The sequence below is a fragment of the Mustela lutreola genome, chromosome 17 (genome assembly GCF_030435805.1).
Source record: "Mustela lutreola isolate mMusLut2 chromosome 17, mMusLut2.pri, whole genome shotgun sequence".
NCBI lineage: Eukaryota > Metazoa > Chordata > Mammalia > Carnivora > Mustelidae > Mustela > Mustela lutreola.
The window spans coordinates 6,541,034-6,564,025 of NC_081306.1; the positions used below are offsets into that span (position 1 = coordinate 6,541,034).

The 22,992-nt window shown below is 38.9% G+C and overlaps 1 protein-coding gene across 12 annotated transcripts in view; it reads left to right on the plus strand.

The window, feature by feature from the left end:
- Positions 1 to 22,992, plus strand: part of TNRC6A (trinucleotide repeat containing adaptor 6A) — a 104,624-nt gene that overhangs the window by 42,508 nt on the left and 39,124 nt on the right. For 9 of the 12 annotated variants that reach the window (XR_009349334.1, XM_059155170.1, XM_059155162.1 and 6 more), the window contains one exon: positions 14,621 to 15,046. The exons of 2 other annotated variants lie outside the window; for them this stretch is intronic. Coding sequence is in view for 9 of the 10 variants with exons in the window: in XM_059155170.1 (XP_059011153.1) it covers positions 14,621 to 15,046 (426 nt within the window). In the remaining variant the exon portion in view is untranslated. The remainder of the gene's footprint in view (positions 1 to 14,620; positions 15,047 to 22,992) is intronic. One more of the 12 variants, XM_059155168.1, reaches the window with a different exon arrangement.

A 22,992-nucleotide genomic window follows, 5' to 3' on the forward strand; every position in this document is an offset into this window, starting at 1 on the left:
TAGGTATATCAAAGTCACTATTTTTCCTTTCCTTCTATTGAGAAAGGAAAACAATTTGTGTTGATTTATATATAAATCTAAATTTATATACTCAGTGAGGCAGTGAAGGATGCTGAGGACTCCTTTATGCTTGTAAAATCAGGGCCATTTTATTTCTAGCATATGTAGTTGTGTTTGCGTCTAAATACCAACAAATTATTGTGTTTGCTTCTTAATACCAACAGTGAAAGATTTTGTAACTTCATATGTTTTTGATGCAGCTCTGGTGGGGCAGAGACGGTGAAATAGAAAAGCAGACATCAGTGCAGTCAGCAAAGCAAACTATTGTTGGAAAGTAGATTCAGGGACGATTGACTCCATAGTTGTTGGAGACTTGTGGAAGTATCCTAGGGTTGTGTCCTAAGCCCTGAGATTCTGCCTTGGTAGCAGTTAGGTCTTCAGTTTCAAAGAAAACAAATCGGGCATCCAAAGTGGTTCAGTCAGTTAAGTGTCTGCCTTCAGCTCCAGCAATGATCCTAGGGCTGTGGCATCGAGCCCCACACTGGCTCCCTGTTCAGCAGTGAGCCTGCTTCTCCCTTTCCCTCTGCCTGCCGCTCTGCCTACTTGTGCTGTCTATCTCTCTGTCAAATAAATAAAGTCTTTAAAAAAAAAATGAAAAAAAAAATCTACTGAGGAACAAACACACCTTCAAAAAAACAAAAGAAAACCAAATCAGGAGTCCTCTGGTTTAAATTTTGGAGAAGTCAGGAGAGATTAGCAAGAATAGCTTCATCAGCAATAACCAGGTAAGAGAAAACTCCAGACTAGGAAATAACCCAGTGTATATTCTGCTTTGCACTTTTATGTTCTTCAGTTCTAGTAAGAGTACTATCTGTGCTTCAGAACAGTACTGAGAGCGCTCTCTCTGCTACAGCCTCATTGAAAATGCACTGGATAAAAGCAGCTGGAAAGAAAGCATTTGGCCTGAAGCGAAAAGTATTGAATCTTCTACTGAAGATGATAATCATGGAATTCTAGCATAAACACAGCATAGTGTTAAAAGTCCAGGCTTCTGAGTCAGATAGCATTGGATTTGAATAGTGCCTTTACAGCTCTTGTTTCTGTGACCTTGGGCAAGTTCTTTAACCTCCATGCCTCAGTTCGATGCTGTGGAAAGGAGATAATTCAGGCTACTTGATGTTGTGGGAATGAAATAATATAGAACATAAATCTCAGAACCGGAGACTAGTAAATGCTGAGTATAGACATCTTATTATAGAAAGTTTTAATTTGCAGCTTTCAGAGTGACGATGCTATAATTAGTGACTTCCCTATTTTTGGAGAGTTTGATTTTGCTCTTATAAGTAAGGGGAAACTTAATTTATACTAGGAGGAACATTGGTTTGGGGGCCTAGTTTGGTTTTAAACTCAAGCTCTGCCATTTACTAGATGTTTGATCATGGGCAGCCTTCTTCTAAGCCTTAACCGCCTCATCTGTAAAATGGAAATAATATTTTAAATTTATAGAATCATGAGGCTAAAGTGGTATCAGAGTGCCTGGCATCTAGCTAATATTTAGTGAATTTGAATTTCCAACCTTGTGGTTGTGCAGTATCCTAGCAACCTTTCAGCCTCAACTGGACATACCAGCAGTGTCCCTAGTCACTTCAGAGTTCCTCTTCACCCAGACGGTGATTTGGTTTTTCCTCTCATTAAAGTAGAGCCCAACCCACCATGGGTGAATCACAGTGCAGCATCTGCCGTAGTGCAAGGAATAGGTCTTGCAGCCTGTGAATGGGGTCTATTATCTTTATAAATTTGGCAGGCCCAAATTGGTATTTTAGTGCTTTGATCTATATTTATTGGTAAAATGGAATATCATATGTTTAATTACTTGTGCCTTTTTAATTTTATGAATTTAATTTTATGAATTTCCCATTCTTGTTCTTAACCCATTTATTTCCTTTTGTTACCAGTTTACATGAGCTTTTTTTTTTCTTCTTTTTCTTTTTAAATATTTTATTCATTTATTTGACAGACAGAGAGACATCACAAGTAGGCAGAGAGGCAGGCAGAGAGAGAGAAAGAGGGGAAAGCAGGCTCCCTGCCAAGCAGAGAGCCTAGTGCTGGGCTTGATCCCAGAACCCTGGGATCATGACCTGAGCCGAAGGCAGAGTGCGGGTTAACACTGAGCCACCCAGGAGCACCTACATGAGCTTTTTGTATAATAAACTTATTAGCATTCTGTCTCATATATTTGATGCAAATATTTCCAAAATTATGGATTATATCATACGTTTGAACTTGTTCTGAAGTTGAGGTATCAGGCAGAAATACCTAAATTTTGCCCAATAGTAGACTCCGCAAAGGGGTATATATGCAGAGGATGCAAATATATATTTCAGAGCAAGAAAAGCAAAATTAAATAACCGTTGTACTCTTAGGTTAAACTCTGACCCTAAACTCTAGTGACTCTGTGGAATGTTTCCCTGAATTAGCTTTAAGGGCCTTATCCCAAAACAGTACCTCTTGTCCTTCATTTAGGGAAAATTGGGGTAGACAGTGGGAGAGGAGAGAGAATGGATCCCTTTAATTTGTTCTAAAGGACAGATATTTTTCTAGTTTGCCTTTTAGTTTGGAATAAACACACACACACACACCCTTGCAAAAATAAGCAGTATTGTATAATTTTATTTGGTCAAACTTAACAATTTTTTACTCACTGATTACTTGACTGAGTTACGCTGGGAAAATCTACCATTTATCCAGATTTAGAAAAAATTTTTGCCCATCTTTTCTAAAAGCTTTTTATTAACTGTTTGATTTATCTGAACTTTCTTTTCTTTCTTTCTTTCTTTCTTTCTTTCTTTCTTTCTTTCTTTCTTTCTTTTTAAGAGAGAGAGAGAGCACATAAGTGGGGGGTAACAGTGGGGCAGAGAGAGAATCCACCTGACTGAGGCTTGATCTCATGACCCTGAGATCATGAACTGAGCCTAAATCAAGAGTTGGACACTTAACCAACTGAGCCACCCAGGTGCCCTGAACTTTATATTTTTTCTAATTAAAAAAATTAACTGTCCTGTATTTCCTAAATAATTTATTATCTTCAGTGAGTGAGGACATTTCCTTTATTGCATAACTTTTAAGGTCTTTTTTTTTTTTTTTTTTTTTTTTAAGTCACTAATGGAAGTCCAAAGCTCTCTACATGTAGCAGCAGTATCGGTCAGAACAGTTTTCTAAATTTACTTAGATGTGACAACCACGTATGACCCTTGTTTGAAGAAATACAGATTCTGATTTAGTAAATCTATGAGGCTAAAGAGTCTTTTTTTTTTTTCTTAACAAATATCCCCATAGCAATTATAATAAAACAAATTTAAGAATCACCTCTAAAATGCTAAGTTCTGAAAGAGATGACAGGGTAGTCTGACTTATTTTCTTTTCTTTTTCTTTTTTTTTTTTTTAAAGATTTTATTTATTTATTTGACAGACAGAGATCACAAGTAGGCAGAGAAGCAGGCAGAGAGAGAGGGAAGCAGGCTCCCTGCAGAGCAGAGAGCCCGATGCGGGGCTCGATCCCAGGACCCTGAGATCATGACCTGAGCGGAAGGCAGCGGCTTAACCCACTGAGCCACTCAGGCGCCCCCTGACTTATTTTCTTATAAAGCATGTACCTCTGCTTGAAAACTGTATCTTTTATCATCATAATGTTCTTAGTCTCACATATTTGGACAAGATTTGATGGGTAGATTAACTACACATCTTGGAAATACCATGCTGTGAATATTGTGTGGATATCCTCCAGCCGTTTGAAAAGGTCTGTACTTTAGAACAGATTGCTCAGGCATTTTGCTGGAGAGTAGAAGATTGTATGGAGGTAAATCAGCTGTGTATCTCTTTGTGTTAGTAATTTGATTTGGGAATGTTTGAGTAGGAAGTTGAGTTCCCTGAGGGATTGGATGTAGATGCTTCCCTAAGACCCAGGAAAAGGTATGCTTCCCATTTCTGGATGATTTGTGAAGTGAATTAAAATTAAATGAATTGAAAAAAAATGTAAAAATAATATTAAATGAATTCAGTGTAATATTTAAAGTTCAGTATTTAATTTTGAATCAGTTGTTTATGATACCTTGGTATGTGTTACTTTTCCTTACTTTAGGAATGTTTTAACCAAAATATTAAGATTTTTTTGTACCTGTTAAAAGTATAAATATGGTGTGTTATATTTCATATTAGCTTTTAAGTGTTGTTTTTCACATTATCAAATACCGATTTAGTTCAACTTGCTAAGGATTAGCAGAAGTTAATGGATTGACAAGCATTTGAGTATTTTCCAGGTTGACTAGTGGCACTTAAAACCGCAGCTGTTTGTCCATAGTGAAAATTCTAGTGTTGCCTCTATGTGTATCACCTTAAAAGCCAGACTTGCCCCTTCTGTGCCCTTCAGTGCCCTTCAGCATTCCAGAATGAATTAAGTCAGTATAGGACAGGGAATGTATATCATAAAGGGGAATTATATTATAAATCATCCAGGATGCTTATTAATGAGTAAGAAGAGGATTTTTATAGTAGTACAGTGTTTGGCCAAGTTTTAAATAAATTTGATTTGTAGGCTCAATTTTAATTGAATACAATGGTCTTTGCATTGTTTAACCATTATTCTGGCTTCTTCTTTCCCCTCCTGTCCCTCTTAAAATATAAGGCGATGGAATTTGAGTTAATGGGCCTCAAATACAGGGGAAGTTGGCGAGCAGTACTTCCATAGCAGTGAAGTGACATTGTACCTTTCCTCCATTTTCTGCGGAAAGCTGTGGAGTTTGAAAGCAACAGAAGTTGGAAGCCCCCTTCTTTGGAATTTCTTGGTATAGAGAATTTTCTAATCTGCTTGAAGTTTTCATCAGGTTTGTGCTTTTTGAAACTGCCCTGGTGTGACTCGGCTGCTATTAATCAGGAAGGCTGGAAGAACTGATTTCACCCATACTTGTTTGCTCTAACTCTGATCATGAAGCAGATTCTTTAAAGTGAAGACTATTGAAAACTACCTTATTGTTTGAGCAGGGCAGCTAGAATGATTGATTTGAGAGTTTAGGCTTAAAGAGATTATAATTACTTACTGGAAACCTTAACTGTAGGTAGGAACGACAAATCTTTTATGTGGTGTTGGCCTAAAATGCAGTTACAGTTTAAATATACTAGTTTGTAGGATATTAGCTTTTCTTCCAGAAGTTAAGTTGTGGCTTTTAAGAGCATAAAATCATTCTCTGTGATGAAGATTTTAAAGAATGTTTATAGATGACTTTTTATTTTTTAAAATACCATTTGAGCAATGGTAAGGATTTTCTGAAGTACCAAGCAAGCATTTGGAGTTTAAACTAATTATTGACAGCTAGAAATGTTGCCTTTTATTTTCTGGAAACTCTGGCTTGTTACTAAATTGCTTTAGTACATTTTTATCTTGTTGATTACACCTACTCATGTTTGTTTGAGAAGGTAGGAAATTTTCTCTTAGTAAAAATAAATACTGGGGCGCCTGGGTGGCTTAGTTGTTAAGCATCTGCCTTTGGCTCAGGTCTTGATCCCAGGGTCCTTGGAGCTGGCCCCTCAACAGGCTCCCTGCTCAGCGGGAAGCCTGCTTCTCCCTCTCCCACTCTCCCTGCTTGTGTTCCCTCTCTTGCTGTGTCTCTCTCTGTGAAATAAATAAAATCTTAAAAAAATAAATACTTAGAAAAATCCTGTACTTTTGCTTTTATGTGAGAGTAACATTTTCCAACTGAGGAGCTTTCGCCAGGTACTCAACATTTGCCTTCAAAGAGCTTAACATGATGGTTTTGTTTTTCCTGTATACATACTGAGATTACAAATAGTTACTTTAGGTAAATTTAAAGTTTGCCTAAAGCAGTCTTAAAAAGCACTTAAAAAGTGTATTCATGGATGCGTATTGTATTATTTTGAACTGGTAATTTCAACTGTTTCATTTCTTTTAAGAATTTAAACACAAATCTGTATACGGTTTTTATTTTTTTGGAGGGCAGTTTAATGTTTCATTCTCTTAAAATGAAATCATGTCTTAAAATGATATTTTTGTATACTATACTGATACTTAAGCCAATATTTCTAGGAGATTTGTAATGTAGCCAATATGAAAACTCTTACACAAAGCTAAGTTACAGACTCTGGTGGAAAGATACAAAAAAAAGGAAAGGCTTGAGGTATTAAGTAGTGTAATTCAGGATGTTAATGGCTACTTTATATTTAAACTGTTGTTTCTATTGAACTTTTAGATAATAGAGTTTACTCATTTACTGTTTTCTGAGATAAACTTATTTAAATGGCATTTTTAAATGTTATATTAAAGATTAAAATAAGTAAGTATTAAATTTTAATAACAGTAAATTTAAAAATTTACAAATCGAGAATTTGGTATATTTAGGATTTGAGATATTAAATCTAAGCTTGATTTTTTTACCTTAACATAAGACAGTTGCTCCCCCCCTACCCCGCAATGAATAGACTATTTTTTTTTTTAACAGCTTCAGGTTTACAGAATAATAGAATGTTTATACATAAGGAATATCAAATACATGAAAGTAGCAAAAGTTAATAATCTAATTGTAATATTGGTTCTTCTATTGTTTTGCAAAGTGGGAAGTCTTGATTTGGAGCATGATTTAGGAAAATGTTGGTTTAAATTCTTTGCACAAGTAATTTCTCTATTCTAAATAATTTTTTTAATTGTTTATTCCTGGGCCTATGCAAGTTTTGCCCATCAGCTTTAAATTGCGAAAGACCAGTTGGGTCACAGTCTGGCAAAAAAAGTAACATCAAAAAGTTATTAGTGCCTATGCATGTTTTGTACTGACTGAATGAAATTCCTTCAAAATACTTCTCTGGTGTTATGGACGATATGTATCATGTTATGGCTGATAAGGGTATCTTCCCAGATTAACAACCATATTGAATGAACTTGTTCTCCAGATGCTGGCTCTGGATTTTTTTTTTTTTTTCTCCTGAGCAGAGATCTGTAACCACTGAGTTATTCAGCAACATACTGACCAGCTACCATCATCTTCCTTATTCTTTCTACATCTCTTGATTTTTCTCTTTCTTTTTTACTGGTTCTTAATTAGTCCACTTCTTAAATGTCAGTGTTGCACAATGTTTCACCCTATCATATGCTGATAGTTCTTCAGTTGTTCATTCAGCTAGCAGTTCCTGGCCATTTGCTGTATTTGGTGCTGGGAATGCCAGTGATAAAGAGAAGGAGAAGGGAAAAGCCAGCACTTAAAGTAAGCAGGTGCAGTGGAAGGCATGCATTAAGAAGGGTTTTATGGGAATAGAGGAGGGGAAATTGCTTGTCATAAAATACTTTTAAGATTAGCAGAACCTAGGTTGGGGGTGGGTGATGATTAGTTGTTTCCTGGGAAAGCTGGATAGAAAGATGTGCAAGAAAGACATCAAGACATTTTAGGCACAAAGAGCATCACAAAAAAGAATGGTATCTTTTGGAGTGTTGCAGACACTTGGTGTGGGAGAGAAGGAAATGTGTGTGGACGTAACAGGATATGAATCTGGCCATGCCAAGGACTTTATTTATTTATTTGTTTTTAAAATATTTATTTGACAGAGGGTGAGAACAGAAGACAGAGAGAGCACAAGCAGGGGGAGTTTGGAGGCAGAGGGAGAGGGAGAAGCAGGCTCCCTGCAGAGCAGGGGAAGCCTGATAATGGGGCTCTATTCTAGGACTCCAGGATTATGACCTGAGCCAAAGACGGTGGCTTACCCAACAGAGCCACCCAGGCGCCCCATGCCAAGAATTTTAGATGATTTCTGATGTTACTTTAGTGATATAGATAACTTGGGCAGAATGATGATAGGTTTTGGGGAAGGGGTGAAAATTGGGGGAAGGGAATGTGAAGATGTAAGCCAAGGAGACCATCGGCAGGCTTTTGCAAGAGTGTATTGATGGAGGGCCGAAATCACAGGAGGGACATTGTAGATGATTAGGATGCGTTTGAATTGTATGAAGGAGATAATCTATTGGGGACAGGGAGAATTTGAGGAAGAAATCCCTGCTTGAGTAGTTAGACCATTTTCTAAAATAAATGACCCCTTCTCTCGTGCCTCCCTGGCAGTCCTAACTTATACTCGCCTTTCCTTCTCTGCTCTCTACATGGGAACCCATCCTTTTGGTCTTGACATTTTTTCTCATTCTGCTCTCCTGACTTTTTTCCACCTGTATGATAAATCCTAAATTTATATTTTTAATTTATACTTCTACTGAACTTTAGAACCGTACATTCAGTTGCATTCTATGCATGGATATCCCATATCAGTGGTTTTCAGAGTTTATCTGAAGAATCTTAAGAGGCTGCCTGAAGCTGTCATGAGATCAACAAGGTCAGGCTATTTTTGTAATGATTGGAAGACTTTGTCTTATTCACTCTTTTTCTCATGAGTACGTAGTGGTTTCTAGAAGTTCCATAATGTGGATGTTAAAACAAATTGGATGCAGAGGCAGATGTGAAAATGTACTTTTCTGTTAAGCCAGATATTAAAGAAATTGAGAAGAATGTGAAACATTGTATACTTTTCACTGGTTTTTTGTTTTGGAAAGTAGTTATTTCAGAAAATATATAGTCATTCATGTAAGAGTTATTTTTTAACCAATTAATATAATTTTAATTTCCCTGTTTAGATATCTAATATGGTAAATATAATTGTAGCCCACATAAACAGAAGCTTTTTTGGTATTCTAACTTTTAAAAATGCAAAGGGGTCTTGAGACCAAAATGTTTGAGAATTGCTGTCCTGTAGTAACAATAAACCTAACACATTAAAAACTAAACTCACTACACTCATTCTGACGTGTTTCCCAAACTTAGTTTTTGTCTTCTGTTTCCTGTTTGGTAAATGGTACCACTGTCTACCCACATTCCAAACCAGTAACCTGAGGGTCATCCTTACTCCTCTTTTTTAATCTAGATGGCAGTAGTGGTCACTAACATTTATTGAGTGGTAGCCAGGTGCCAGGTCCCAGGTCCTGTTCTCAGTTCTTTACATCCATTATCTTGTTAAAACCTCACAACAACCCTACTTGGTAGAGGTATTAATACTTACCCCTGTTTTACAGATGAGGGAGCAGAGGTACCGGGTGGTTAAGTACCTGGGCCATGGTTATACATCTAGTAAGTTGCAGAGCCAAGGTTTGAATCTAGTCAGTCTTTTCAATCTGCACTTCTTTGTTCTGGAACAGTTGATGGAAGTTGATAGGATATGTTTCATGAGGATTTTATATGCACAATCCCTATAAAGTCATCTGGGCCCCGTGGTTTTTGGAGAAGTAAATCTTGGAGGAGTTTTACAGTGTCTTCGTCATTATTATAGGATCTTCTCTTCTGAGCTGATTTTGGTAAATTATATTTTATAGAGCAGACGCTGGGCAACTATAGCTTGCAAATTTGGCCCATTGCCTATTTTTGTATATCAGGTTTTACTGGAACACAGCCACATCCATTCATCTATGTGTTGTCTGTGGCTGGTTTTTGTGCTACAACAGCTGAGTAGTTGCAAGAGAGACTGGATGGCCTGCAAAGCCTGAAATGTTGACTCTCTGGCCCTTTACAGGAAAGATTTGCCAAACCATGTTACAGAACATTGTTCCTTTTAACTTTTTTTTTGTTTGTTTGTTTTATAAGTATAGATTATACATAGTATTTTCTTGTATTTCCAGAATCTCTACATTTGGAGTGAATGTCTTTTTTTATTTTTTTAAATTCCTGGAACGATTTATACTTTTTTTTTTCTCCCATTCTATAGGATTACTAAAATTTTGTCAGACTTACTGGTAACAATGTTGGTGTTCTGTCTTATGCTGTGCTCTTCAACAATTTAAATAACTTTAGACTTAGATTACATGTTTCTTAAAAGTATGCTAAAAAGAACATATGGTAATATTGATCAAACTGTCTGATCCTGATGGAAGATTTAATCAGTTCCTCCATTTCTTCTGTGCTAATAATCTTTATTTTCTTGCCTTTTGTGGGGTCAGTGTTAAATCCTTCCCCCATCTTTTCAAATTATTTCTAGAGTTGAGCCTAAAGAAATAATTTAATTTAATTTAAAAAATTTTACTTATTTATTTGACAGAGACACCGTGAGAGAAGGAACACAAGCAGGGGGAGTAGGAGAGGGAGAAGCAGCCTTCCCTCTGAGCAGGGAGCCAGATGTGGGGCTCAGTCCCAGGACCCTGAGATCATGACCTGAGCTGAAGGCAAATGCTTAACAACTGAGCCACCCAGGCACCCCAGAAATATCTTAATTTTAGAAAATCATCTCATTTTTTTCCGTTTTCGTTTTTTAAAAATTAAGTTAACTTGTTAATTTTTTTCTTAAAGTCATGCCTTGTAGTTACTAGTTCACTTCTAAGGTCATTGATTGCTACTTTTACTTTTACTTGGAGTTACTAGTTCACTTCTAAGGTCATTGATTGCTACTTCCTTCTTCTGCTTCCTTTAGTTCATTTTTAACTTGAGTAAGATGCTTTATATTCATTCATGTTTATTGAAAATAATTAAGGCTACAAATTTCCCCTGAGTGCTGGTTTAGCCATATTTTAAAATTTATTATGTGTAGTTTTCAGTAGCATTTTATTGATAACCCTGCAGTTCTGGTATTTCTTCTTCAGCTCTATATTTAAGGCAATTTTATTTGCTAGTTTTGTTGTTTCTTTCTTTCTTTTTTTTTTTTTTTAAAGATTTTATTTATTTATTTGTCAGAGGGAGAGCAAGAACGCAAGTACAGGCAGGCAGAGGCAGAGGGAGAAGCAGGCTCCCTGCTGAGCAAGGAGCCGGATGTGGGACTTGATCCCAGGACGCTGGGATCATGACCTGAGCCGAAGGCAGCTGCTTAACCAACTGAGCCACCCAGGCGTCCCAGTTTTGTTGTTTCTAATGTGATTGCATGTAATTCAGAAGTACCATCTGTATTACTTGTACTTTTTGCAATGTGATGTTTTCTTTAGTGCCGTAGGGGTGTGTGTGTGTGTGTGTGTGTGTGTGTGTGTGTGTACTTTCTATGACTGTTCCATGGGTATTTGTCAAAAAAGGTTGTTTCTTTCAGTTTTACTGTCTCCATTTGATTTGCATGTTTTGATACTAAAGTTCGGTACATAGGAGTCTTTGCTGTTTATATCTTTTTATTTGGTTTCTTTTATCAGCATGAGATATCTCATTCTTTATGATACTTTTCTGATTGACTTTTTTAAACCTGACTTTAATGTTGCTTTTATTTAAATTTTGTTAGCATTTTTCATCCTGCATGTGTCTTTGTACTTTCTGCTCTTCAACTTCCTGTATTATTTCAAGACTGATTTTGCAAAGTATTCGTTAAGTTTTTATTTTTTTAACAAACTAAAGCTCCTTTATTAATAAGTGAATTTAAGTCATTCACATTTATTTTGATTACAGATCATTGGGGGCTTATGCTTGGCATATTCTTTTGTATTTCATATTAACTGCAGTTCTGAAATAATTCTTTTATTGCCTTTTCTCTATCTGTTGAAAGGATCGGGTTTTCTTGTTTTCTCATTTTTTCTCCCTCCTTCCAATGGTTTGGATATATACTGACATAATTAACCTAAATTTTAACTGTGTATATACAGTAGCCAAAATTACTCAGTAATTATATCTGTTATCCAGCAACCCCATCCTTACCTCCCTACTTACACACACTGTTAACTTCTCCTTTATTCTTCTAGTACATTTCACGTTAATAGCTGATATTTCATTTCAGGTTATATAGTTTAGTTTTACAATCAATAGTTACATTGTCTTAACGTTTTTACTAGTTTTGGTGAAATTTTCTGGCTCCAGAAATGAGCCCCTGTGTCAGCCTTATTGTCCCCAGGACACTTCATCCATAAGTACAGCAGCTCTCTGAATATGCGGTAGAGATGGGGCTGCTATGTCACAGACATAAATCCTGCTTTGGGGGCGCCTGGGTGGCTCAGTGGGTTAAGCCACTGCCTTTGGCTCAGGGTCCTGGGATCGAGTCCCACATCGGGCTCTCAGCTCAGCGGGGAGCCTGCTTCCCTCTCTCTCTCTCTCTCTCTGCCTGCCTCTCTGCCTCCTTGTGATCTCTGTCAAAAAAATAAATAAATAAACCTTTTAAAAAAATAAATCCTGCTTTGGAATTCCTGGTCACTTTTAATGGAGTGTTGAGGTTCTTGTACATTGTTCATGGAGGCCATTCACAGTGTTTGCCTGTAGGTTATCTTCTAGTTCCTTGATTGTATTAAAGAACATGTTCCTGTTGCATCTCTTTTAACAGTATCTTATTTGGGTTTTAAATTATTACAATCTTTTCTTTTCCTGTTAGTGATAAAGTGACAACCTGTATTTTAGCACTGGGTAGTAGTGTAAATGGTGTAAGGTCGCATTCAGTTGCCAGATACCACGTTGAGCCTGGTACTAAACATGTGAAGGCTGAGTTAGAGTTTTTGTGTTCTCCGTGATTTCATAATTACACATACTTTATCTTTTTTGTTTGTTTGTTTCGGAGGTACTTTAGAATAGTCTAGTGCCATATTTTCCTTGTGGCAAAGGAATATACATTATTGGTACTTTCTGGAAGCATTAAGTTGTCTGGGAGACGAAAGTTTCACACGTAGAGTAATTAGACCTAGAATGTACTTCGCTCAAATTCTTAACGTGAGGCTTTTCACTTGCCTTCAAGAGAAATGGAAAAGACTCCAAGCCATAGATAGAATGTTTGTGATTTTTCAGTGCGGGTCCTCCCGAATGACAGTTTGCTTGTATTACTTTAGAAAAATCAGTTACATTTGAGAAAGGTGAGATCATGTATTAAAAGATGTATTAGTGGGGCGCCTGGGTGGCTCAGTGGGTTAAGCCGCTGCCTTCGGCTCGGGTCGTGATCCCGGGGTCCTGGGATTGAGCTCCGCATCGGGCTCTCTGCTCAGCCGGGAGCCTGCTTCCTTCTCTCTCTCTCTGCCTGCCTCTTTGCCTGCTTCTGATCTCTCTCTGTCAAATAAATAAATAAAATCTTTAAAAAAAAAAATAAAAAAAAAATAAAATAAAAATAAAAATAAAAGATGTATTAGTGTTAATGAGGTAGGCTAAGTCCACCAGTGGCTCAGAGAAAGAAGGCAGTAGTGAGGCCAGACTGCTAAATGAAGGAGACTCTAAAGCTGCGGGGAGAGGGTAGGGGGAAGTGAAATGGGTTTGGGTGGCTACTGGAAACAATACTGATGACCTCTTTATTTCAGCATCGTGCACATTGTAGACATTGGACAAATACTGCCTTTATTTGGCCCATGGAATAACCGCTTTTTACTGGGTTTTTACATTATGCTGGGTACTAGACCAAGATGACCTGTACCGTATAGACAAGGAGGAAGACGCCGAAATAACCCAGTTCTGGTGGCAGGCTATTCGAATTTCAGGCCTGGAGCTCTCAGTTCTTAAACAGCTTTTTCTCCCAAGTGTCCTCATTGGTCACATGGAGATGTTTCACTTTATGTTTCTGACAGTGGCATCTGTAAAGATGCATCACGCTCTCACAGAAACGTTCAGCTGTTACAGAAGGATAAGGTGGTATTGTGTCAATCATTAAAAAAATGCCTACTACTAGTGTTTAGTGCTCTATAAAGTGGTACCATATTTAACTTTAGGCTAGTCCTGCAAGGTATGGGTTTTATCCCTATCTTACAGAGGAGACCATAGGCTCAGTAAGCTATACACACCTTGCCCAAAGACACAAAGCTTAGTAAAGGCAGCACTGGGATTAATACCTGGGTCCATCTGGCACCAAAAGTTCATATACCATGCTGCCTCTCCGTAGTTTCAGAGATCGGGTGTATCTTCATCACTTTAAGGCATTTCCATCTGTTTTCTTATTGAATCTCTTCTAGAGTGTAGAAATCTACTGTTTGTAATTTTACATTGTTCGTACAGTGGACAAGTGGTATTTCTCAGATTTGCTTAAGACAGGGTATAAGTTACTTCTCCAATTTAATTAGTTCATAGTTGTCATTCTGTAATATTTGTATTTGCCTCCCCTTTCTTAGTTTGTCCTGTTTGGTCCAGACTTTACGTTTTAACAACAAAAAATGCTGTTAACTGGGCCTTTTTGTAAAGAAATGATCAGATTGTTTTTTACCCTTTCTATTTGTTCTTGTGTTCTTTCAAAGATGAAGAATAGGGACCAAACACATTAAAAATGAGGCAGATTAAGAATAGTTTCCAGGGAATTGATTCTTTTAGGGTAACCAAAACTCGATTTGCCAGTTTTGCTCTTTGAACTGTTGTGAGCTCCATAGTTGTGTAATCAATGCTTGCTCTCTGATCAGAATAATATGGGCCAGAGCTGATGAGTCGGAGCTGTCGTCGAGGTCAGAGGATGCCAGTGGCATCCGTGCCCTTCCTTGTTGGAGGGGTAGTCAGAGAAGTAAAACCGGACTTTCTCCTAAGAAAACCTGAGCCTGTGAATGAGGATATCCTCGCACGCTTGAACTTTCTGTTCCTTTAGGGTTGTTTTTCTTAGTGCCTTTTTACTTAGATGGCTTACTGTGGAGGTACACTTTACTGGCTAATCTTTTCCACCCCTTTTCTTTTGTTGGGATTAGTGCCAGAACAGATAAAGCCCAGTGTAAGCCAGCCTCAGCCTGCCAACTCTAATAACGGCACTTCCACAGCAACCAGCACTAATAATAATGCCAAGCGAGCCACAGCCAACAATCCGCAGCAGCAGCAGCAGCCACAGCCGCCACAGCCGCCACAGCAGCCGCCCCAGCAGCCCCCGCAGTCCCCGCAGCCGCCGCAGCAGCCGCCGCAGCCAGCACAGGCCTTGCCTCGGTATCCTCGAGAAGTACCGCCACGATTTCGCCACCAGGAACACAAACAGCTTCTAAAGAGGGGTCAGCATTTTCCTGTCATAGCAGCAAACCTGGGATCTGCTGTTAAAGTGTTAAGCAGCCAGTCAGAAAGCAGTGCTTTAACAAATCAACAGCCACAAAATAACGGAGAGGTGCAGAACAGCAAAAACGAGTCAGGTGAGAGAAGGCATTTCTTATGAGACTCCCACCGTCTTCATTAGCAGTGCAGCAAGTTGATGCATTCATGGCTTGGTGGGGATGTATTTGTGTCCGTCAGTATCTGCATTGCAAAAGAAGAGTTCCGTGCAGGGAGTTATGAATGGGGAATCCTGACATGTTTCCTGTAAGCTGACTGCCCATCCTACTTTTTAATATGATTATTTTAATCACCCTCCCTCCATGTTCTACCCATTTTTATAAGCAGTTTATAGCTTAAATTGATAAGACTACAGCTAAAATTGAGTGCGTGCGCACACACACACACACACACACGCACACATACCCCCCGAGCCTTTGTGCTAAGCAGTTGCACATATTATTGAATCCTCAACAGTCCGGTGAGGCCCAGGTGATCTTATCCTCCCTCTTCAGTAGAGGAAACTGAGGCAGCAAGACTTTCAGTCACTTGCCGATGGTGACTTAGTTTCCCTGCGCCCGAGAAAGACCACCGCATGTGGAAGTGGTATTCAGACAACTCGTGCATTCAGTGGCGGCCACAGAAGGGCCTTTCTGAGCCCTGTAATGACGGGGAGGCAGAAAATGTCGGTGATTAGTTTTCTCAAAGGCCACTTTGTTTCAATATGTTCTGATAGGCTCTGACAGCTTGTTTGTCCAGTCATTGCTCAAACTATTTTGAAGCATTTACTACAGGCCAGATAGAGAATTGAGGAGATTTAAGGTTCCCGTGCATGAAAACGCTAACATATACTGGTTATGAACAAAGTCTCTAGAGTCAAATGGACCAGGTTTTTAAGTCCTAGCTCCACAATACAGCAGTTTCTGTGACCTTGGGCACATTACGTAATTGCTCCATAGGTCTACATCTCATTTGAGCAGCCGATGCTAACCGTCCCAGCAAGAGTTACTCTCTAGCTCTGTGCTCTCTTATAGATATCAGGACTTTCCCTGTCCATTCTGTTAATGGTACTCCACAGCTCTTCAGTAGCAGCCCTGGCTTATAATTACATCCAGATCTGTCTGGCTGCAAAGCTGTGTTGTAGTAACAGCCTTGCTGTACTTCGGCAGCGTATCGGATGCGGTAGGTAAGGAGGAAGAGCCTGCAAACGTGATTTTTCTAGCACAGGTGATTAGAGCAGCACATTATTATTGGAAATGATACAGACTTAAATTATGACTGTGAGTTAATACTACTCCCCTCCCCCAGCCACGTGGGTTGGCCAAATCCCTTAACTTCCCTCGCCCCTCTCCTAAGCTGTAAAGTATGAATATTAGTGCCGAACCATATGGTTGCTTTGAGTATTAAATTAATGTGATGTTTTTAAGCACATAGCTTAGCCCCTGATATTTAGGTACTGAATGAATTATCTTTCGTCAAACATTTATAGACCGGCCCGTCCTCTTCAGGAAAAAGAGTCTGGGTTAGACATATTACATGTAACACCAAGCAGTTAATTTGGCTTGAAGTTCATCTGAGAAATGAGGTTGGAGCAGTTACAATGAGTCATTGAGATGTTTTTAAAAAATGTGATCAAAGCCTTAGGAGAGGTTACTTGCACAGTGAATGCTTGAGTACCTATTACAAACTAAACAGTGGTGGTATCATACCACCATTGGTCCATAAATAAAATGAACAGGGAAGCGGGCTTGTACATTTAGAAAATGATATGTTGAGTACCATTTTCAAAAATTGTGGAAGTGAAAGAAGAAAGCTGTTTTTGAAATGCAAACAATAGGAGTGTAAGAATGTTTCTCACAAATGGGTGTAGGTCCGAAATCCCGAAAGTATTATTGATGTGCATTCAGATGAAGAGAAGGCCTGTGTGAGCATAGGAAGAAGTCTTCCACAAAGGCTGAGAAGGACAAATACCCTGCCTGTTCTGCAGAGGAGTTTACAAGGGGGCACTGCCTGCGTTCATGTGGAGGTGGGGATAGAAGCCAGGAGGGCGCAGCAGTCTCTGGCTGAGGTCTGGAATTGATGTGGCTAATGAAGGCAGAGCCCTCTGCAGGAAAACCACATTTGTGCTTTTGTCTTTTTTAAAAACATTTGTAAATCTTCACTTGCCAGCATATGTCACATATTTACATTAAAATACCTGTCTAAGTGCTATGAGGCATAGTAGCAGCTTGAGCCAATAAGAGACCATTAGGTGTTTTTGAACAAGGGAAGCCGCCTCAGACCATTTGGTCTGCCCTGACCTCTGAGGTTATTTACAACAGTAATAATCATAGTGATCCGATAACTAACACTGTTGGGGTGCTCGCTGCAGCACACAGACTAACACATTCAGTCCTTGCCTTAATAGTAGAGATCAGTGAAGAGCAGTGTCATGTACATTGTAGAGAGCATGAGCGATAGTCCACAAACACCAGAGTTCTGTGTTGTGAATCACAGGTAGTTCCTAGCTGTGCCAACATAATTGTAACGTTTTATTTTTGTATTTGTGTTCCACTTTTTTGTTTCCTGAGCAAATACAAGTAGATTTGACATGTAGGTCAATACATGTAATACATACATACATAGATATTTACTTAAAATTTTCATGATGAAAGTGAGGGGGTGCAGTGCTGGATGCACCTCCTTGTCCTCACATAATTCGGTTCTTACTCATTCAGTCCAGTCAGGGAGCAGGGGTGGTCCCTAGATGAGAACTAGTACTTTATAAATCATAGGGACACCTGTGATTTATAAGCTAAGCACCTTCCCAGGCTAGCATGTAAGTGACATAGAAGATGAAAAGGAGTGATGGGAACTGGGGTAAATATATTGTACCCCATCTGAATACCTTTATAAGCCATTAGAACCCTGCTCTGGTCAACCCAGACAACTCTGTGGGCTTAGCTGCCAGTTTGTGGCTGTACCTCAGATACTTAGTGATGCTTTTGATCAACATCAAGAATTCTCTTGGTCAGTTGATTTCTTAGAGCCTTAGGGTGTTGGGCTCTGTTACTGCCCAAATAACTCTTGAAGCTGAGGGGCTTACAGGGCTTCATGTAGTAGAGGGTCTGGGGGGCAGGGCACTCATACACCTAACAGGGCTGGCAGCAGTATTATTCTTATAGTCCAGAGTGTTCCAATCCACATTTTATCATCCAACTGACATGTACCCTAAAGCTAAAAGAATAGAGAGAAGCAAATACCCATATACCCCGCAACCAGATCCAATAGTTAATGTTTTCCCATCTTGACTTCACACTCACACTTCCCAGTCCTTCGTTCACCTTCCTCCTTGACTGGACATGTACACCTTCCCCATCATATGCACATTATATATGCCCACATATGCACATTCATTATAATTCATTTTTAATACTTCCACAGGAAATTCCCTAAGAATAAGGAAAGTCTCCTATACAACCACGATACCATGATCCACCCTTAAGCAAAAGGGCAGACACATTCAGTAAATCCTGTAATAGATAGATTGTGTTCACATTTCCATTGGTTGTCCCAAGAATATCATTGTTTATAGTATGATACCATTTATATAAAATATAAAGCTTCTGTATTGCTTAGGGATAAGTTCAGATTTTGATTGGTTACCACTCAGTGACCCACTGGGGAAGGAAGGAGATGTGATCAGAGGAGTTTTCTCTATTAGTGTATTTCTTAAGGGGAGGAATATGTGGGTATTGTCTTTCTTACTCTTTATAGCCTTTACTGCATTTGAATTTTGCTTTGCTTTTTTTTTTTTTTTTTTGAAAGAGCCTCAAGGACATTTGAGCTCTAATGGTGAATGACCAAGAAATGGGGCTGTTTTAATGGGGAGGAAAAAGTTAAAGTTCTCAGAGACATTTAAAGATGAAAATATTGTCCATTCACCTATGCTCTTTACTGTCTTTTCAGTGTTGTATCCATCCTTCCTGTCCTGGATCTTACTGTGTCTATAAACATAGTTAACATTTGTATCATCTTAAAACAAACAAACAAACCTCCAGTCTCTTGAAGACATTATAGAATTTCTCTCCTCTTCCTCCTTACAGAATAGTTTATGTTTTGCAGTCTCTAATACATGACTTCAGCCCTCTGTCATCTTGCTCCTGCTCACTTGACAAAACTAGATCTTACTAAGGTCATTGGTCTTCTGAATGTCAAATCCAGGCTTGTGATTTTCAGTTGTAGCTTTGGTAAAAAACCAGCCTTTTCCGTTTTCATGTTAGTAGACACCTACTTTTTTTTCTTACTGGATCACTTCTTCTTCCTTAAAGGTCTTTCATTCTTGTTCTTTTCTTTGAGTTGTTTTCATATTTTATTCCCTCCCATGACTTTGCTTCATCTCTCTCCCCAGGTTTAGGTTCATGCCTTCTGGATATCTTCAGCTGATGTCAGGCCCCTCAAACTCCACACATCCAAAATTGAGCTCCTCCTCTTGCCACATACCGGTGTCATTTCCTGAGCTCTCTTGCTCAGAAGGTTGGCACACCTAGTCACCACCCATCTAGAAATCTTAAAATCATGTTTGAGTGGCTGGCCATCTCCATATCTCATAGGCCTCCGGTTTCTCATGATCTGCTGATTTCAACTCCACAATGTCTCTCAGCTCTCCTCGCTTGTGTGCACAGCCATCACCACACACCCAGTGAGGGCCCTCACCATCTGGTCTAGAGCAGCAGCCCCTAGATTGTCTTTTATGGCTGTCTCCCCACCAACCTCACTTCATCTATTATGATCCATGCATTGCATTTGGTTGGTAATATTGCTTTTGTCGTATTTAATCTAGAACAGAGGATGGCTTGCAGCCCATTTCAGTCCAGTTTTATTGGAAGACTGCCACGCCCCCTCTTTTACATGTTGTCTTCAGCCGCTTTCAGGCGACAATGGCAGCGGTTGCCACAGAGACCCTCTGGCTGGCAAAGCTGAAAATATTCACTAATTGGGCCTTTACAGAAAAAGTTGGCCAGCCCTGGACTTAGAGGCCAGAATCACTGAAAGAAACATTTTGACCTTTGTCACTGAGTGCTATTTGAAATTGTGCACATCAGGTTCTCTCATGTTCCCAAGTGATACTATGTCATACTTCCCAGAAATACTCCAAAACCAGAGTACATATACTTCTGAAGACTTCGCCCTTCTGGTGAGAATGAAAAGTTGTTAAGGCAGAAGGCTCATGTTTATTTTGTTTGTTACTTGCTATATATTTAATAAAAATAAATGAATCTTCCTGGACCTAAATTCTTCCTGAGCAGATTATACTGTTTCTTTACAAATCACTTGAATAATTGCCAGTCTTTGCTCTTTACCCACATATCCCCTTTGATCTTTGTGAATAGGCACTATGAAATGCACTATTCTTTCTGAGGTGTGGTGCTACAGCTGCCCCCAGTTCTCCTTAAATAATTTTGTGTGAGAGTGGAGCTGACGGATTTCCAGTGTTCTTTGGTAAGGCACAGTCTTCCAGCTCTTCATTTGCCTACACCAGTGCAGTGTGTAAAAATTTGTATTTTGTACCATGCTCAGTAAAACCCAACTGCCCCCTTTTCTCCCACCAGCCTGGGGCTTCTCAGTCTTACTGTTCCCTGGAAAAACTTAACAGGATTGTTAATTATGTTCCTCTATGTTTATCCTTTGGATCACTTGTGATGATGGGTTTTGGCTTCCTGTCTGTAAGGGAAACACCGAAATTTTTACCTCTCCCAATTCTGAAAGAATCTCTCTCTCTGAAGCATTTTAGTTGCGATCGCTGAGGAGTCGTCTTCTTTTCACAGCTTTAGTTAGACTGGGGTCTCCCCCGACCTCTGTGTGAGCTACACATTTTTCATAACCAAAAGATTCTTGGTAGACATAGTTCTGGGTATAGCCTTTTAATTTTTGTGTTTTTGAAAGTATCAAGTAATTTTTAGATTAAAAATAGAATTTTAGCTAATAAATGCTGACGGTGTCTCTCATTTTCCCAAAATATGTAGGAATCTTTAGCAAAAGACAACCGTTCCCGTTCCCTCCAAACCAGGTCATGACCAGATTCTGAAAGAAATTTTTACTAACTTTAAAGGTGATAGAGTTTGGTTTGCAGAACGGATGCTGCTCTTTGCTGGGGTTTTTTTCTTGCTTGCTTCTGACGTATTCTGACATAAAATCACTTCGCAATTTGGGTAAGTAGTCAAATCTTTGTCATCTCTTTTGTGGTGTATCTCCTTTCATGCATAAAAAATTCTCAATCACTGCTAACTTCATAGTTTCATCTTTTAACACATTAATTAGATTTTTGATAAACTGTCTGATTTTAAGAAATCTTTTTAAAATATCAAATATTCCTTTTCTCCTACTGATGTAAAATACTAAAATTTGACATACACCTGGGTCTGTGCCTGCCTTCCTGTTGCGGTTACGCTGAAGCTTCAGCACCCCACCCCCACCCCCAATCCCACTACTGAGATTTTCTCTTGTTCTCTCATGTTTTATGTGAATTTTTAAATCACTTTAACCAAGTTACAGAGTCTTGTTAGCAGTTTCTTATAATTGAATTAAACTTTAAGAAAGAATATTATTCTATCTTCCTATTCAGGTTTCTGTACTTAATCAACTTAATTAAGTTTCTGTACTTAATCAAGTTGTCTTCTGTGGCCTGCAATAAAACTTAATCATAGACGACTTCAAGTATTTCTGTTAGCTTTACTCCAAGTTGCTTTCTAGTTTTTGTGGCTGTTAGAGTTAGGATCTTTTCTCAGTTATATTTTCTCATCGACTACTTCTGGTATACAGGAAAACTATTGCATTTTACATGTGAATCATTTTGTTTCTTTGCCACTATCCTTACCTTTTTTCTGGGTCCTCTTTCATCAGCCAGTACTTCTAGCACAAGCCTGAGTACTAGTGTAGAGGGCAAGTACACCGCTTTTTCCCTGTTGGTATGAGAATGCTTCTGTTGTTTCACTGTTAAATTCTGGGTCTTTCCTTTTGTGTGCAGTCTAGGTCGTTTTGTCTGACATTCCCAATCACACTTTCTTACTCCTGCTGGGTGGATGTGGCGAGAAACACTGGTATGTGTGAAAAAACAAAAAGTGGCAACAGGTACTTTTACTCACATCTTTGAGGTGATGATGATGGTGATGGTGGCTTGATTGTTAGATCTGGAGAAATGTGGATGGATTTGGGACTTGGTGGTGTATACAGTAAGTGAGCATATGACCATATACAGTAAGTGAGCAAGAATAAATCTTAGGTTTTAGGAAACTTACTGAGATGAAGAAAACCATAAAGAAACAGGATTTCCCCCCCCCCCCCAATTTGAGAAGAGTCATCTGTGGGGGAATTATCCAGGAGTTAGCATTCAACCGGTTTGAGATCCATAAGTAGAGATTTAAAGTAAGCAGGCTGTGTGATTTCTAAATTTGTTCTTCATGAGGTAGACGTGGTAGAGTGAAAAATGTGATTTGGAGACAGGACTGAAGAAATCATGAGAGTCATCAATATATATTAATTAGTGAAGGTAACAGCCCTCATTTATTAAGTACCTAATTAGAATCAGATATTCAAAGCATTTTTAATTATTAACCACTTAGTTTTCCAGCAATTGTTGAGACAGGTGCTCTTACTATTATTACTTTACAGATGTGGAAACTAAGGAACAAAAAGATTGAAGATCTTGTCTGTGATCACAAGGAAACAGTAGAGCAGCCTTTAAATGCAAGCAGTCAGGCTGCAGAGTTTTGCTCTTAATCACTATAGCATAAACTGCCCCTTGTGGAGCCCTTCTTTGAAGCTGGCACTGAATTAAATACTTCACGTAGGACAGTACAGTTAACAGCTGAGTAAAGAGGTACTGTTGGTAGCCCTGTTCCGCAGAGCTTGAGTCATGGTGTCTGTGAGAGTTCCAGCCTTCGCAGCCACCTTGCTTGATTACCCATTGCTGAATTCTGCCTTCCTCCTGTGATTTGCTGTAACTTAACCTCTGGGCCTTGATTTCCCCATCTACAAAGTGAAGGGTGTATCTGCGCTCTAGGGTTGT